Genomic DNA, 17,097 nt, shown 5'->3' on the forward strand with positions numbered 1-17,097 from the left:
CATACTACCTACCACCTCCACCCATTGGAGAAATCTAAAACCTCAGAACTAGAGGTTTATACGTTATGCCCCACCACCATCTTCTTTTCTCTGCATGTATTCTTGATTTCGTCCTAGAAATTAGAAAATGGTGGTGCATGCGGACGTCATTGAAGTGCAATGGCAGCTCTGTCCGGGGTAGAGCTTGGCACATGTTGCAAACTCCGATTGGTATTTATAGTTTCTTGCGCGTAGTACAAACTTCATTTGATGCCCAAAAGAGAAAGAGGATTATATAAAAAAACCCAACTGCATCACAGTTTGGGTCAGGGCTAGTCTCTCCCTGCATGCGCAATGGTCACACGTGTGCCCAACTTAAAACTATAGTCGCCTTTGGTCTTGAAAACTGACTCGGTACGTTACGCTAAATCGAACACATCACAACCACAAGAAACACACCCAATTCCCGATGTTGCGTATACCCTCCCATGTATTTCTTGGCATCTTTTGAACAGTAGTAGGAACCTTCTAATTCGCATCATTTAATTCCTATGGTGATTTTTTTCTCCCTCTCTATTTTAAATCGGGGGTAAAACTGGTATCGGATCGTTAATTTCTATTGATAGTGGGGAGGAGATGGGCCCTTTTATTCCTTATTACGTATCGTTTGTGATATTTAAGAAAGAGAACGCACCCATATCCAACGACGACGTTTTTCGTTGAACGCCTTTTCTTCAAAAGATTACGAGAAAATGAAATTAACAAATGTATTTTGTCTGATCGGTCTTGCGGAACTTTTTCCGATGGTTCAATAAGTAATAATTCTTTTTTATTCCCCGAATCAAGGGTAATTATTTCTTAGGAAACAATCGTTAAAGAACCTTGTTTTTCTTTTTCTTTCTTTTATTATTATTATAAAAGTTATTGAATTTCTATTCGAGAAAATGACGTTGTTTTATTCGTCGATTGTATTCACGTACCGGTCGTTTGTGTCGTAATTGAATCATGTACAAGTTGGCAGATTACGATCGAGTACCTATAGGAACTCAAGGTTATGTCCCGTTTCAGGAATTCAATTTAGACAAAGACAACCGATGGCTTTGTCAATTCTTTACTCATATTCACACGCGATTGGTTAAAGAAATAAACTTTTGAAAAGATATATACAACAGAAAATATTGAGAAAAACGTGGTTTGAATTTTCAAATCAATTTCCATCAATTCTGGGAATTTATCCATGACGTTAATTCGTTCAACGAATTTAATCATAGCCCTATAATATTTTTTATAAGTAAGGGCCGCCTATATTGATAACATTGTAAATACGAGACAAAATTAAGGAGAGTGGTGCCATCTTTATTTGAAGGTTTGGAACATAGTTGAGTTATGGCCTACTGCGATTCTCCTTCCTTTTTCGCATGTCAATTTAAGAGATCCCGGTAGTTGATGGTGTCCCACTAGGAGATGCCCCTCTAAAAGAAACAACGTCGCCATGCGGGAGACGTCCTTCAACCAAAGAACGCGTGTTCATAGAAAATTTCCTTCCGAAACAGACTTATGATTTTAGACACATTAGATTAATGAATTACCACGTGACTACATGGCTAAAAATAGAGATAAACGTATGGGCCTTGATGAAAATACGTGTCTACGATTTCACGATAATACTTGGAAAACTTTTGAGTGGGACGGTCGGTTTTAAGTGACGTGTTTGTCAAGACCCTCGAATCGGATCGGGTCCATCCAAGTGGAAAACGTTTTATTACCGGTACGTGAGTGTCGGCACCCCCTTGCCTATAGGTTTTACCAGTTTAGAAAAGCTTCCTTTTGCGGTAGATATTTTGGTCAACAATTTCTTTGTTCATGGATACCACTTGGAGAAATTATCCCCGAAACGATATATTCATAAGAGAATCAATGATAAAAGGGTATATCTTAGAATCCACTGACACTTCCTTATTACTTATCCCACGGGCCTTGCGCTTACTATTACGTTGGGTATTTTGGTATTTTATAATCTCGACACGTAATCTAATAAAAATTCTTAGTAATTTCACCCATAAATAATAAAAACGTTCGCATATCTTTGGTGAATGAAGGAGAAGGTAAATCAGTATAGGGTTTGCGTTAGACTTTGGATGTATTGACGCTTTCATCGCGAATATATTAAAGTTTGAAATCATGTATATCCTCTATAAAGCATTGACGTAAGACCTAACTATCTTTCGCGGTAAAAGAGTGTAAGCGTAAAACCCGTAAAGAAATAAAATGCTTCAGCGATTTTTAGAATAGACCTTTTACTTGAATTGATTTTATCAAAATTTGGACTTAATTTTCATATATGAAAAAATAAACCCGGTCTGTTTTAACTCTCTGAATTGTATGTAAAAAATAGCCAATTATATTCAATTTCTTTTCCTCAAAATCTTGTTATCTGCGAAGATAAATGTTGGAAGGAATGTTTAATGGGGTGGATTGAAGCTGTAATTCGATTTGAATTAAAATCAACCGCATCTATATTAGAGGCAGTTTTTTTTTATCCAATGAAGGGGAATTTACCCATTTGGTTGTTATGATTGGGTTAGAAGGGGCGGAAATTTTAAAAAATAATTAAAAAATATGGCAAGTTGAGTTCGAAGTGGGCGCAATATTTATTGATACGTCGTCTGCTTCAAGCATGGTTCGGTTTAACTGAGGAATTTCCCATATAAGTAATTTAAAGACTGTTGTTACGCAACCTGGTCTGAGGCATTCTAACTATAGATTGTACATCATTTTCCACATCATTAAATGGAGAAGAAAAAAATCTTCAGGACTAAACAGAAATATTTAAATTTTTGTGGTTTCCCCTTTTACCAAGCTTGGGTTACGTGATTGCTCGTCATCGCAATGTTTTCTGGGAAAGTGGGAGGCGGTAAATATGGGTTTTCGTGGCCATCTTCCTATTATTATTATTAGACAAGTACCAGAAAGAAATAAAGGGTTGCCAATTCATTGACGAGGGGGTTATGGCCGAGTGATTTCTATATTGCCGCTTGCATGGGAGAATTATCAAACCAAGCGCGGTGAGAAAAACAATACGAGCGTGAAAAGTCTAACCGATTATAATTTTATTTTATTTATTTTTTTATTTATTTATTCTTATTATTTCTTATATTTTCTTTTTATTTAAAAATATATTTCGACTGTTTTTTTCGAGGTTATTTTGCCCTGTCACTGTGAATAATTAATTATTTAATATAATTTACGCTGGCTTAATGATGTTATTAGTCTTGGATTGGTGATCATATTAATTTAAAATCAGATATAATTTTATGGGAGAAAAATTATAATTTTTGATTTTTTTTTTTTACGAAATTCAAGGTTAGTGAGTAGGTTTCTGTTAATAGCAATACTATTTTTTAAATTACGCTTAAATTTTGTTACAAATATTAAAATAAGATATTTTTTGACAATTTCGTTTCATTCAACGCTAAATCTGATAGCCTTTTTTATGTCCAAGTTCAGTAGCACCGTTTTTAAACCATATAGTTTTTGTGGAACTGAAAAATAATCTTAAACTTTCAATCCCGGGTTTCGGCACCAAAATGTTATAATTCGTATTTTAACCATATAATTATGTCTGTTTAACGAACATTTGTGTATTTGCGGATCGAAACTGTACAGCATATTATTTTCGTACTAAGTTAATGCTTAAAAATAACTCGAGAGATTATTTTCCAAACTGTATAGAGAAGAAAAATGCAATTCTAAGTCTTAAGCTCAGCCATAAATTTGTGGTTATTTTTTTTTTATTTTTCCAGGCTCGGTTTAAATAAACCTTTATAGATAAAAGCAGCGCAACGGAATGATATAACCCCCTCCCCCTTTTTTATATTGGATAAAAAATGAATATCCGAAACGATTCGAGGTTCGCGCTGTGTTACGTATAGGTTTTTTTATTTCTCTTCTTGAACTCTCTTTCGCTTCCAACGGAAGACATTTTAGCGCAATCGCCTTTTATTTATCGTTGGGGATTACCAAACAACGCGGTGGTGGTGGTTCTTTTCACAGCCGAAAGGGGTCAAAAATAAAAAATATATAACTACACGCAGCCATTTTTATATAAAGTAACGTATCGAGACGGTGCTGTAAATCGAAGAGCCCCCGGAGCAGGCGTGAGCCGAGTTTTTAAAATAGAATAGAATAGAATAGAAAGATATACATTCCTAGCTTTTCAATAGATTTTTCTTTACGTTCTGTAAAATACTACTTTATTTTTTTCCCCAGTCGTTTATAGGATGAAATATATCCCTTTTAGGTTAACCTCTCCGTAACTCTCGTTTTTACGATATTGTGTATTTGTTTGATTGTTTTCAGTTTTGTTTGGTTCGCTTTTTGGTCTTTTTTTCTATGATAAATTCAATATATTACATAATGTTTTTTTTTCGTGATTGAAAGTTACACTGAAGTCATGTTTTGTTGATTATCAGTTTGATAGACTTGTGCAAGCGAAATTAACAATTTAATGATGACATTTCTGAAAAACTTTAAACGGATCTAGTATACTTAACAGACATTTTTCCAAAATTCACAAAACAACTTAACACTAAGCCCGTTTATTATATAAAAAAAATAAAAATAAAAAATAATTCCATTTAAATTTATTGACCATTCACGGATTTCCTTTGGCCGTCATGTAGCTTATAAAACTCCGCAAAGTCCCATGCAGTATAGAGTATAGAGATGAGCCAATCAGAAATTTTCTACCCCTTATTAACTTTTGTGTACAAGATATACGGTTTAATATCAGTCTCCGACCTCGTTTCGAGCAAACCAACGATTTCGGCCCACGCGAGGAGGTCAAAACTGACAATGAATAAAAATAACCAATCAAACATTATCCCCTTTCCCTTTCTTATAAAAACCTTTTTTATTTAATCTTGTATAAAACTTGTAAAAGAAAAACGAAATTAAACAAATTTATCTTGTTTTCTTTTTTCACAGACGTGACAATCAAGCAGCTCCGAGACAAGTTAAGAGAATACGAAGATAAAATAGACAACACTGCAAAGGTAAAGAAAACTATTTATAATTATATACACTTCTTCCTTTTTTTTCTTTTTGGCGTCAGTTGATTGTGATGGGTTTTTATTCAATGGTTGTTAATGCGTGTGTGTCCGCCCGTTTGCCCCTTTTACAATCTACGAAAGAATTATAAACGGGTCGGTTTTTATCGAAATCTTTTCAATTCTCGACACCGGAATATTTCTTAGGGTAGTTAATTTAACTTTGAGACAACATAATTGACTAGAAAAAAAGAATTTTGGGAACGAATTATTTATGAGAAAATCATACCTTTTTTATTTTTTAAAGAAAAAACATCATCTTTTGGGGGTTTAATTTATAGTAGTATCCAAAGACCTCGGGGGTAATAAAATTATCAAGTTAAACAATAATCTTCAATATATTAAAAAAAAATCTTTTGATTTCAATGAAGTATAAAAATTCTTAATTTATTATCTAAGAAAATCGCGGTATTGAAATTAATCTAGACTCTTGAATTAAGTAGCTAGGTATATGAAGAAATTTCTTTTAATATAATTAAGTGGGTATCATCGTATAAACTTAAGGTTTTCAAATTAGCCGTGTATAAATCATGGTTGTTCAATTAAAATCAGGTCTAAGCTGGTTTTGTCCTAAATTAACTTTTATGTATTCGATAAGTTTAAAAGTCAGGTCCTTTGTTAATAACAATATAAATGAATTGTCCCCGAAAAAAAATAATAAATACCGGTCTATACAAGAAGAAATAAAAAAAGAAAATACATATCAAAACCATAATAAAATGACGTTATATTTCGACATCTATTATTACGAACTATTGTCTCCCCCCCTCCTCCTCCAATTTTTTTTTAGCCCACCCCCGTTGTTTCGAAATCGGATAATGATAATTCCAATTCGATTACTAAGTTGGACGACTAAAGGCGAATCCGGTTTTGAGCAATCATCAGTTTCCATTATTTTTCGGTTTCCCCTTTGTCCGGTGATAGACATATAGTTTGGTGAGATTGGGAGAGAGAAAGAGAGAAATCAGCCAAGGTTTTATCCCCAATAGATAGAAATCGGCATATTTATATGACGAGAATCAAATAAAAAAACAACCTCTGTTCTGTTGTATTCGCTAATGTATAAATCCGGTTTTATTTTTCTCTGTAGCGGTTTTTCGTAATTGATATAAGCGATTTCCAAGTATAATACTAGTGTCTATGTATGTGTGTGGTTGGTGTTGAAGGAAGATAAAAGGTTTCTGCATGGATGTAATGGGACTTGTCTTGACTCGAATGTGCACTACACGCACCATTTTCTAACGCTGGAATAGATAGAGCGATGTTAGCTTAATTACTATATTCATCTCTAATTATTCAGTTTTAACGTAAGAAATTAGGCTTAGCTGATTTCTTGGTTATTTAAATGAGTTTATTATTGAAATGAAGCGATAATTCTCCGTTTTAGGCAACAACAGGCCATAAGTTTTTATAGTTCTGAGAAATCTTCGACAAAAATCAATTGTACCATCCACGAGAAACAGTATTTCACATCAATAGATACAAAGTTTCAACTCGCTTGCCTCCATGTACGGTTAAATTATAGGCAATGCACACTTACTGCATCTTACAACTGGTACCTTAAATATATCGGCGTATTTGGCCGATTGTCTTGTCGTGACCACAAATCGTTAAACATCGGGGTGATTCAGTCACGTGTCTGACGCGTTATTTTTTTCCCTTTTCTTTCTTTCTTTCTCGTCTTTCTTGGCAATCCCATGCAGGAACTATAACGTCATTAAGCGTTTTTTCGATGTCGAAGCGTCAGACAAAAATACTGGAATGCGGAGAAATTGCGGGCGGGCGACGAAACGAGTGTTTGAACGTTAACGTTTTATTTCTTCGGTGTATTCCGCGCTCCTGTAGCGTCGAAAAACCCCCGAAAACCACCACAGAAACATCAAAGGGTTATTAATGACGCGTTAACCCCCACCCTCTCTCCTCTTCTCCGTCGTTTTCTCCCTTTCTTCACTCGCGCAGAGTGATTCGTTCATTTTCTTTAGAAAAATACAGGTATTAAGCTTTCCTGATCAATTCATTCGTATATACGAAGAAATTATTCATTTCTGTTGTTCTGGTTCACTGCTAATGCGTCAATTTCTTAGTGACAGTCAATTCTTTTAAAGATACGTAAAAGACCCATTCTTCCAGACAGTGTCTTGTTCTCTTTTTCTTCCCTGAGCGCCTCTTTTCATCATTACATTTAATCACCCGTGCTTATCTCGCGTCGCGTCTGTCAATTCGCCCGGCGTAGGAAATCATGTTCGAATTTAAATATTTTTCACATTAGGATTATTTTATTCTGGACAATTTTATCTTGGACTTGCATAAGTTTCAACGTCCGGAAGGATTGATTGTTCCCTATTCAAATATACGAAACTTTCGAACTAGAGTCACGTAGTTTCAATGACTGATTGTGAGTTGTACGCTCTTGAAGTTCACCACACTTTTCGTCCACTGTTTCTTTATCTTTTGTGTATTTACTAGTCTGGTAGCTCCACTAATTGATCCTCATTGAATTAATAATTGTTAGTTCCACCCTATTGATTTTGTAAACAACTTTTTATTGACGGAGCTGGTTTTATCTTTCCGTGCAATGTCTAAATACCAACCTGTCCGTGATTAGCATATATATTTACAATGTTTCAAGGATATAGTATATTTCTTTAATCATGGTTAGCCACCCATCTCTGGTTTTATTCGTGGCGACAGCCCATCAGACATGAGAGCCTACTTTTCCCACCACTTAAGGGATTGTCTCGTAAAAGTCCCTTATATTCTGGTATTTTCTAACCTTCTACTTATGCGGGTGTAAATGGTTATGTAGGTGAAGTCCCTCGTTCGCTTTTTTGGTTACGTCTGTTTCGATAAAAAACGATCTCGCGCCAATTTCCAAATAAAAGGATGCGCGTGACCGATCGCCTTTTCGAGTTTTATTCGATGGACGATACGTATATACAATGGGCAGTGTTGCCGCAGTTACCCCTGCTGCAGAAACTAGACTATAAAAATGGCCCGGAAAGGGAAAGGGACGTTATAGGTCTAGTTTGCACTTGGCGGTGGGAAAAGAATCCTTGAAAATTCGCAGCAGAAAAATTGCCTATAGAAAATGTAGAAACTGTCAAACGCGGTGCCCCAATTTAGGCACTGTTTGTCTTAGGGCACCCTCAAAGACTGGATTCATCTAAGGCAAAGTCCTCATACGTCCGTCCAATTTACCGCAACGGAAAAGTATCCGTTCAAGTTAAAACAAGACTCGGATATGAAAGAGGATGCTAGGAATATGATAGTACTCTACGGAGGATTATATCGGTTCTATATTTACATCCTCCTACTCCCTTCATCCCCCCTTGAACATAACCAGAGAAAGCGAGCCCGCCAAAAACGCAAAAGCGGCGCGAGGTTATGTACGTCGTATTCTTCTTCTCCCTTCTCACTTATTCCTATTCTGGCGATTCTGGGCTATTCGTTTTGCAGCCCCTCCCCCTTCCCCCTCATAGCCTTCCCCACTTTTACTGTGTGTATATACACCACCACTTTTACGTTTTTCGCCCATAGCTCATTAGCTATTCATGACCAGTTCGATTTCAGGAAGATTTCCCCGCGGACCACTATAGACGGAAATGGCAGAGTTCTTTTCCGAAAAGCGCTATTAAGTCTATCGGCGTTACTACCCTCCCCCGTTTCCCCTTCCCGTCTCTCAACCCACAACATAAACAAATTGTATTTCATAAGAACAATACATTGTTTACACGCAAAGAGGATTCATACCATTTGCACAAGGAGACTAGGCAACTTAGAGTGTAAAATAGCAGACGATTTTACACTCTTAAGTCGCTTGGTCTACTTGTGTTAATGGTAGGAATCCTCCATGCCTGTAAACTATGTATCCACCGATGACTTACTAAAAGAGTTGCAGAGTTGTCTGTCGTTCATGAACTCATTAAGCCTTATCGTCTCCTTGCGTAGTTTGCTTTCCAGTTAAACTTTTAAATAGTTCGAGGAGTTGCCAATACGACTAGGAGGCGTAACGAGATTTTGAACTTCCGTACGTATCACATGGTTTTGTCCAGATGAGGTTTAATTTGTTTAATATCCTTGAGTCCCTTGTATTCTAGCTTTGTAGCGTAGCACCCATATATACCTTTAAGGGAACACGTCCCTGTAGGAATGGTTTGGGAGTATTCATCCAATGCATGCTTGTTGTATATTCTTACGACCACACTGGATGGTTTTGGAACGGCATCACTCTCGCTCTCTCTCCATTCAACCATTGTAGCGTATAATAGATCCTTTCCCTCATCCTTCCCATCCTAAAAAAATATATATATTTTATATAATACTCGAAATCCATCGGAGTTTGTGTTTTCGATTTAAAAGGGGGATGAGAAACGGGGGTTCGGAATAAATATTTTTCACTGCCTGCTTTCTAAAGTACTATCACAGTATAGTAAGAAGTTTTTCTAAAAATAATATTCTGGATTTTTTTTATATTCTCTTGGTTATTTTTTTTTTGGGTCCGCAATTCCCACAAAAGAGTCTGGAAGTATCTAAAAATTGATCGCAATTGCCTCCTTTTTTTCTCATTCTTTTCTATGGGCCTTTTTGATGGATTACAAGCGCGTGTTTCCACCTTAACTTACATCGCTATAATTTCAAAAAACCTTGCGTTTTTTCAAGGCGAATTCGAGTTTGCTCGGATATTATATCGAAGTGATCTATTTTGCGAAAGCAAGTGATCTTTTTTTTTATTAGGCTGTTTTTGGGAATTGGGGAGTTTTTTTTTTTTTTTTTTTTTTTTGCTCGCCGTTAAGTTTCGATTTACTGCCATTGTGTTGCAGGGGGATGAGGGGTTGTAGGTAAACCTGGGTCTGTGGTATTTATTTTTTATATATATTTTTTTTACAATTGATATTTAATATCCGTCCTGGGGATTATTTTTACGTTTCCATAACACGCGTTCTCGTATCTAACTCTAGGGGATTTCTAGGCGAGAATGAAAAATGTTTTACACTCTGAATTTACACGTAGCAATTGCCCAGTTCGTCCAAACACGTATACATAAGGGTTTTTTGAACTTCACTATAGTTCATACTCTGGCTGCATGGCCGGTCTATTTTTTTGTCATACCAATTATTAGACATAAATAACGACTCGGTTTCTTAGAAATTTTATTATGATTAGGCCTATCTTTTTTTAACTCTGAGAAATGGAAAATTTTGTCGATTGATTAGGTTCGTGCTTGGTTTTCGATTGCGTTATGTTATGCCGCAGATTGGCGCGGTGATTCGACGGTTTTCCATCTGATTCATGGGAAATATTGACTTTTTTTATTCACAATTCAAGCGTGTTTGTGAAGATTGTCGTGAGATTGTGATGTTCGTGTTTAGGTATGAATATTTAATAATCAATATCTTTCAAGGACAATTAGTTTGAAACTAAAATCAGATATTTGAAACCCTCTCGTGCCAGTTTGATTGAGTTAACAACCAGTAGACCTTGCACGCACCAATCCTGAAATACTTGTACAATAGGAAATCCTCTCAGACAATTTTAATCGCCTAACAACCTTAATCCTTAACGTAAAATTCCATTAGACTGAATTAACAACCCAACAACATTGGATCTACAACCTTTAACCTTAAGTGGAAATAACTGGGCCTCAAGAAAGAATAGACTTAAATCAACAACCAGTGTTAATGACTTATTTTAATGAAACTATGGTACATACCACTAAGGTTATCACCTCTCTCCCTGCAAGAACCATCAATACCTATCCATAATTGTATCTAACCAATACAGCTAGGCCATGCCCTGAAAATTGTCACTATCGTTGCATGGGGTTAACTAATTTTCCTAGCTAGGTCTCTCGCTTATCTCGGGTGTACAGAAAATTTCTTTCATTTCCCGGCGTCGAATGGAACTCGAGTCGCGCGCGGGTCACTGTTAATAAAGATTTCTGGTCTCCGATATCGTTCGACTCCGATGATCATTAGTCGGTCGGGGCGACCGCCCACCCTCCCTCGGACACCACGCTGTATCCATGCACCGTCCGATATCAATCTGTTCACCCCCTCTTTCCTTGGAATATATACGTCGCGTCTCGAATTTTACCAAATTAATACCTAACGCGAATGAATTAATTTTGAGAGGAAAAATGAAGCCGACCGTCGACCGAAGCGTCGTTCGAAAGGCGCTTCCAATTGTCTTAGACATTAATATCTCCCGATTCCTTTAGAGAGGGGGAAATCGGGGTCTCCCTTCCCTATATAGTTATATAGCTAATGGACACTGGCTGCGTGGTGGTAGCTTCGAGCTTTGGCCATTGTGGGGGGACTGGACTGGCTGTAAGTCGGGGTTAGGATTAGTTTCTGGACGAATGACTCCTAATATAAGCCCGGCTCGTTATTAATTGTTTTAAACGGGAGGAATAAGCGTTCTCTATCGAGGCCTGCAGTATATATATACACCCGATTTTTCCTTACGACCCAAAACTTAACTTCGTTCCTTTTCGATAATTAAATCGTACTGTTCGTTTTAAGAAAAGTCTTTGCATGCCCCCCCCCCCCCGCTCTCGCTTCGCAACAAAGAAACCATCTCTTTTATTGGTATAGTGATAGTAGTTCCATTAGACCAAGGCTTAGCCTTTTTGCGTAATTAATGTTGTTCAAACGACGTGATTTTACTTCTAACCCTTGGCTCCCTTTTAACGATTAATGATTCTAAACTAGTCGATTTTCTCAAACTCTCCCTTTTCTGTAGACGCTTGTAAGCCTCGTTCACACTGGCGATATACTTTTGTAATCGTTTAAATTAACACAAAGGTTAAATGAAATTAAGGTGTCAGCTGCTGCGGATTAGTTTTTTTTATCCTTGATCAATTAACAAAGGTGCAGAGTGGTTTGATTTTATTTTTTTTTATGAAGTTCGTATGTATATAGTGTGAACAAGACTTACGCGCCCCGTTTTCCTTATGACGTAGTAAGTCACTTAGTAGTAGTTAATAATTTGTATATATATATGTAAGCCTTTTTTTAATTTTTTCGTCGCTTTGTTATTTTTAATTTTGTATAAAGGTTTGATTTCTCTTAATAGTCGGTTCATTTGTTATATCCGAAAAAGGGCGGAGTTTCTTGGGTTAATAATAGGAGCAAACGGGTGGTGTATGGGAGGTTTTAATTAATTTCTTGTCAAAGAATTTCTCTTCCTAAATTGGACATATAACCAGTCGAATCAATTTAAATTGTACAACATACGTACATACATACAGCACCCATGTCGAGCTAGGGAAGAGAAACTCGTTTGTATGGGAACTAATTACTTTGGCAAGAATTTAATTTTCGAATGTATATATATTTTCCTAGTAATGTATATCTTGATCTCTTCTATATATTTTTTTAATTTCTTTTAATTCTAAGTATAAGTTTTTAAGGGTTCATATTAAATCTTATTAGATTATTTAATTTTTCCATGAATATTGAATTATAACTTCATTATAAGAAAACCACCTAGAAAGTTTTGGGTGTTTTTAGCCTTGTAGGCTTGAAATTTCACGATTTATTGATACCATAAATCACGGGTGGTTTGTATTGTGACATTATTTAATATTCATGGTAAAATTAAGTAAATTAAATGATAAGGAGGCTATGTATGTATGTATTTATTTATTTATTTATTGTGACTGTCATTATTTTATTCTTTAATTGGGTATATATTTTTAATTGATACCAATTTGTTTATATTTTTTTCAACAGGCGAAAGCTCACGAAATAGAACGCGACTTACAAAAGCAGTTTGACGAGAAGGAACGCCATCTAGAAGAAACTCAGGTCATCATCACTAAGAAATTCGAAGAAGCCGAGCGTAGAATTGGCGAGCTACAAAGTGGTAATTATAAAATTTATTATTTTCTATCGAGAACCCCTTTTTTTTATTCGCAATTCCCCGTAATTTGACATCGGCGTATTTAAGTAATAAGTATAGGGTTTTTATTCTGGTACACCAAACAGTCGATAAATTATAAATAGCGTCGAAAAAGGCGGGAATTCCGTAGAAAGAGTAATATTCGAAATTAGCAATTATTATACTTACGTAAATTAAAAGAAAGAAAGAAGAAATAAAAAAACGGTAATGATGAGTCCATTAACCCGTACATGGCCAGTTCGTTCTGTTCTATTTTTGATAAATATAGACTATTATTGGTAATTAAATATAACACGACACGCTCTTTAATTGTAGGTAATTACCCCCCCCCCTACATTTATAATCCTTTTTCGTTATTATTTTAACCCCCCTTAATTTCGAAATAAATATCCAAAGGTCGCTTATTGCATTGCCTTTTCTGCAAAACAATTTATTTTAATATTAAAAATTTATTTATAGTTTTTTTTAATGTTTAATTTTAAAACAATGAAAATATTCAACTTTCAACGCAAAAATAATAATTATTTCCGGATTTGTCGAACCTTGCAAAATTGCGTTACGTTTTATGGTGCGCATGTTTTTAAATTCAATTATAGAAATTAAGTTTCGTATACTCCACGGCCTTGGTTGGTTTTGCGGTCTCTAACTATATTAATTGACATTATATACTGCCCTTGGTTTTTTTTTTGGTGAAAGCGGGGACTAATTAAAAATAAAACTTGAAATGATACAGCAACGTTTTCCCGAACTAAAGTGATTAGTTTTACAATTAAAATTATTACCCATAAAATTAATTTTGGATGCGGATTTTTCTTTCTTTCCATTTGCATGGGCATTTTGAAATTAAGAAATAATTAATTTTCAATTGGTATATGGTATATAAATTACTTTGACCCCTGTCGTACAAAGTTATCTAATAATATTTATAAACAATTAATTCAGTTAATTTAATCTGGATTAAATACTTGAAACTACAACAGTAAAAAAAAATATATTTAATTTTTTTTTCTTGCCTTTCAACAGATCTGGATATTTTTAATTTTTGCTCGTAAAAAAAAGGACCTAGACCTTATAGACAATGAGATCATTTCGAAAGGGTGTAAGAAAGGAAATTGAGGGAAATGATCGTTAAAAAACAAGAACCACCACCGACAACCCCCATCTTACATATACTAGCGCCATTTCCTCTATCATCACGCATGCATGCATGGACCAACCAATGTTTTATTGTCTCTTCCGTCGTTTTATTCCGCACCCCTTCTCATCTAGACCCTGTAATTCATTTTTTTTTCTATCCTTTTCTTCATTTCGTTTTCGTATTTAATTCTTTATCCGGGGGATTACGAGTGCTTCAATAGCCATAGCCTTAGAAATAAAAGATTAAAAAAAATGTCGAACGACGTATAGTTCTAGGAGCAATTTTTTTTCCCCTCAACTAAACGAATTTCCGTTTTCTCTCCTTAACTTAAGCAGAAAACTGGTAAAAATTATTATTGGGTATGCATACCCAAGAACCAGAAACACTGACACAGGCGCGTTGAGAGAGAGAGAGAGAGAGGAGAGGAGAGGAGAGGAGAGAGAGTAAAAAAAATTAAAATCCCTTCTTGCGCTCTAAAAAAATTAAATGTCGAAATTGCCCTGAAGTCTTTGTCGGTTTGGTACCCCCCCCCCCACCTCAGTTTTTTAGTTAGTTTCGATAAAGGTTTTTCGAAGCGGCTCAAATGGTGCGATTCTACTAGGTCCTATACTCGAATTAACCAAAAAACAAAAAATAATAAAAAAAAAATAAAATAATAAAAATAGGGAAAAGGAAATCTACCCTCTCCGAGTTTCTTATCATTGGTCCTCTCTCTCTCCTCTCTCTCTCTCTCTTTCTCCTCTCTCTCCTCTTCCTCAACTCCGTTGTTCTTTTTTTATTGAAGTAAAAAGATCAGTTGCGGATCCCTTCTTTTTTCTCTACTATACGGTTGACTTGTTTTAATTGCCGCTATTGACTTTAGTGGTGTGGGCCCTTTTAACTGTAGAAGCATCGTGGGTTCGTCTTAGAAAATGGGAGGGAGAAAAAAGGTTTTTATTCCAGCTTTTAACCATCTTAATTTCTTCGGTTTCCCTTTCAAACGAACCGTTCGACTCTCAAAATCGCGCTTATACAATTTCTCCCTTTTTTGGTATTTCTTCTATACGGAGAATCAAGTGTAATAGAGTGAAGCACTGTTTATATTAAAATACCTGCACCCTTCAACCCCCATTTCATCCCGTATTCGTATTGTGTCGTGTAATAGAGTAGAAGAATTAGGTAATGGTTTTCTAATTAGGCCTTTTCCCTCTTTAATACTGATTCCTCCATTCTGTACGTACAAAATAATTCTATTCGCCTTAACACGATTAATATAGTAAAAGGTACCGGACTTAACGCGTGATAACCTTGCTTTTAAAATCAAGGCTATTCCATATTTCATCGCGAACAAGTCAGCCGTGGAAATGGAAAAGGTGTAGGTAGGATGGAAAGCCAAATTTAACCGATTAGCTTGAGCTTCTTGGAGGATTTTTTTTCCTTCGGATTTTCATCTCTGTTACGTTCTCATCCCAACATACCTCCCTAAGGCGTTATTTTCCCTTCTCTTTTTTTATCCAATTCTATTCTTTTTCCCTTGCCTTAATTCTTTTATAAAATTCTTGAAAAACATTTTCGATTATATACTTTTTTGCTCCTGTTTTTCTAATCGGAACCCGCGCCTTGGTTTTCTGTTACTCGATAGTTCTCCTTTAAATGGAAATTTCGAAGGGGGTAGATTTCGTTTTCACTTTCTTTTTTTCATTCGTTCATTCTTCTCTCGAATTCGTTTCGTTTTAAATACGTAAGAAGAAAAAAGAATCTTACTTTCTCTCCTTTTTCCTGTATTGAAGTCAGATCGAGTTCACCCTTTAATTCACTGGAAATTTTATTAGTTTATTTTTTCTTATTCTTCTTTCTTTTATTCCCTTTGGTATTTTGAGTTTATTAAATTTCTCGGGGTGATAGGTTTTCTTACGTAAGTTTATCTCTTCCTTTTTTACTTGTGAGGGAATCAATGAAGATAAGGTTCAAAGGTTTTTGTAACCTTTGAGGTGTAACCCTCTCCTTTCACTGCGAATTTCGTTAATTGCGAATGAGTAGGGTCAAATTGCGTAGGTTAGTTATATTTGAAAGAGATCTAATTGGATTCATAAATATCATCCTAATTTTTTATGCATATACAATAAACTCCCATATTTATTCCTGTTTATTATGGCTACCCCTGCAGTATTTAACAAATGGCATTGATTAATTAATGCATTTTAGTTAGTTTTAATATTTTGAATTAGTATTTTAAGTAATTGAAAGGCAATTCGGAAGAAAAGGAAACTTAGTTTTTGGTTTGAAAGAATACCCCGATACTTTCGTGATTTTAAGTGGAGTATTCATAATTGTTTTTGGTTAATTAACATTTGAAGTTTAGTATTTTAATTAATTGAAAGGCAATTGTAAGAAAGGTGGAGGTTAATTATTTATATATATAATTTTTGGTTAAATAAGAACTAATTGAAAGGCGATCTGATTAATAAGAATACCGATATTTTCGTATCATCAGTACTTTCGATATTTTCTCCGATATTCTTTGGGGGGTTTGATATTATCGATATGGGCCAACTTGTTCGCGATAGTCCCGTCCCTTTCATCGGATGACTGATGTTACGTATTGTATCGGTAATACTTACACCGTACCGAACACAAAGCGAAATTGAACGAAAAGGTATCTCATATTTTTTTGCCGTGGCGTGGCGGTTTTGTATTATCGAAATTAGTCAAAACTACATTTTAGAAAAGAATCAGTAGCTGAATGTAAAAACTAATCCCCACGCACCTCCGAAGGAAGGATGGATGTTTTTCAGTTATACTGTATTCCAGGGTTTCCCCCTACACGTTTTTTGATTCGGCTCATTGCCGCCGCTACGATTAGGGGCGATATTTCAACGATTTCATTCTATGTCCATCAGTATCGGCTTCTTTCATCCCGTTTTATCGGGCGGCCCCTCTGGGCTATTATCCGACGTAGCGCTAGATTTCTATTAAAAACCATTTCTATGT

At 35.5% G+C, this 17,097-nt stretch overlaps 1 protein-coding gene across 7 annotated transcripts in view; it reads left to right on the top strand.

The window, feature by feature from the left end:
• The window catches only part of ct (homeobox protein, cut), a 368,988-nt gene that overhangs the window by 293,888 nt on the left and 58,003 nt on the right, over nt 1-17,097 (top strand). For all 7 annotated transcript variants that reach the window (XM_089867871.1, XM_089867875.1, XM_089867872.1 and 4 more), the window contains 2 exons: nt 4,966-5,033; nt 12,821-12,953. In XM_089867871.1, the coding sequence (XP_089723997.1) occupies nt 4,966-5,033; nt 12,821-12,953 (201 nt within the window). The remainder of the gene's footprint in view (nt 1-4,965; nt 5,034-12,820; nt 12,954-17,097) is intronic.

This window comes from Phalangium opilio, unplaced genomic scaffold (assembly GCF_054372755.1).
Source record: "Phalangium opilio isolate 3A_F unplaced genomic scaffold, DU_Popi_V2 ptg000024l_1, whole genome shotgun sequence".
In the NCBI taxonomy this organism is placed as follows: Eukaryota; Metazoa; Arthropoda; class Arachnida; order Opiliones; family Phalangiidae; genus Phalangium; species Phalangium opilio.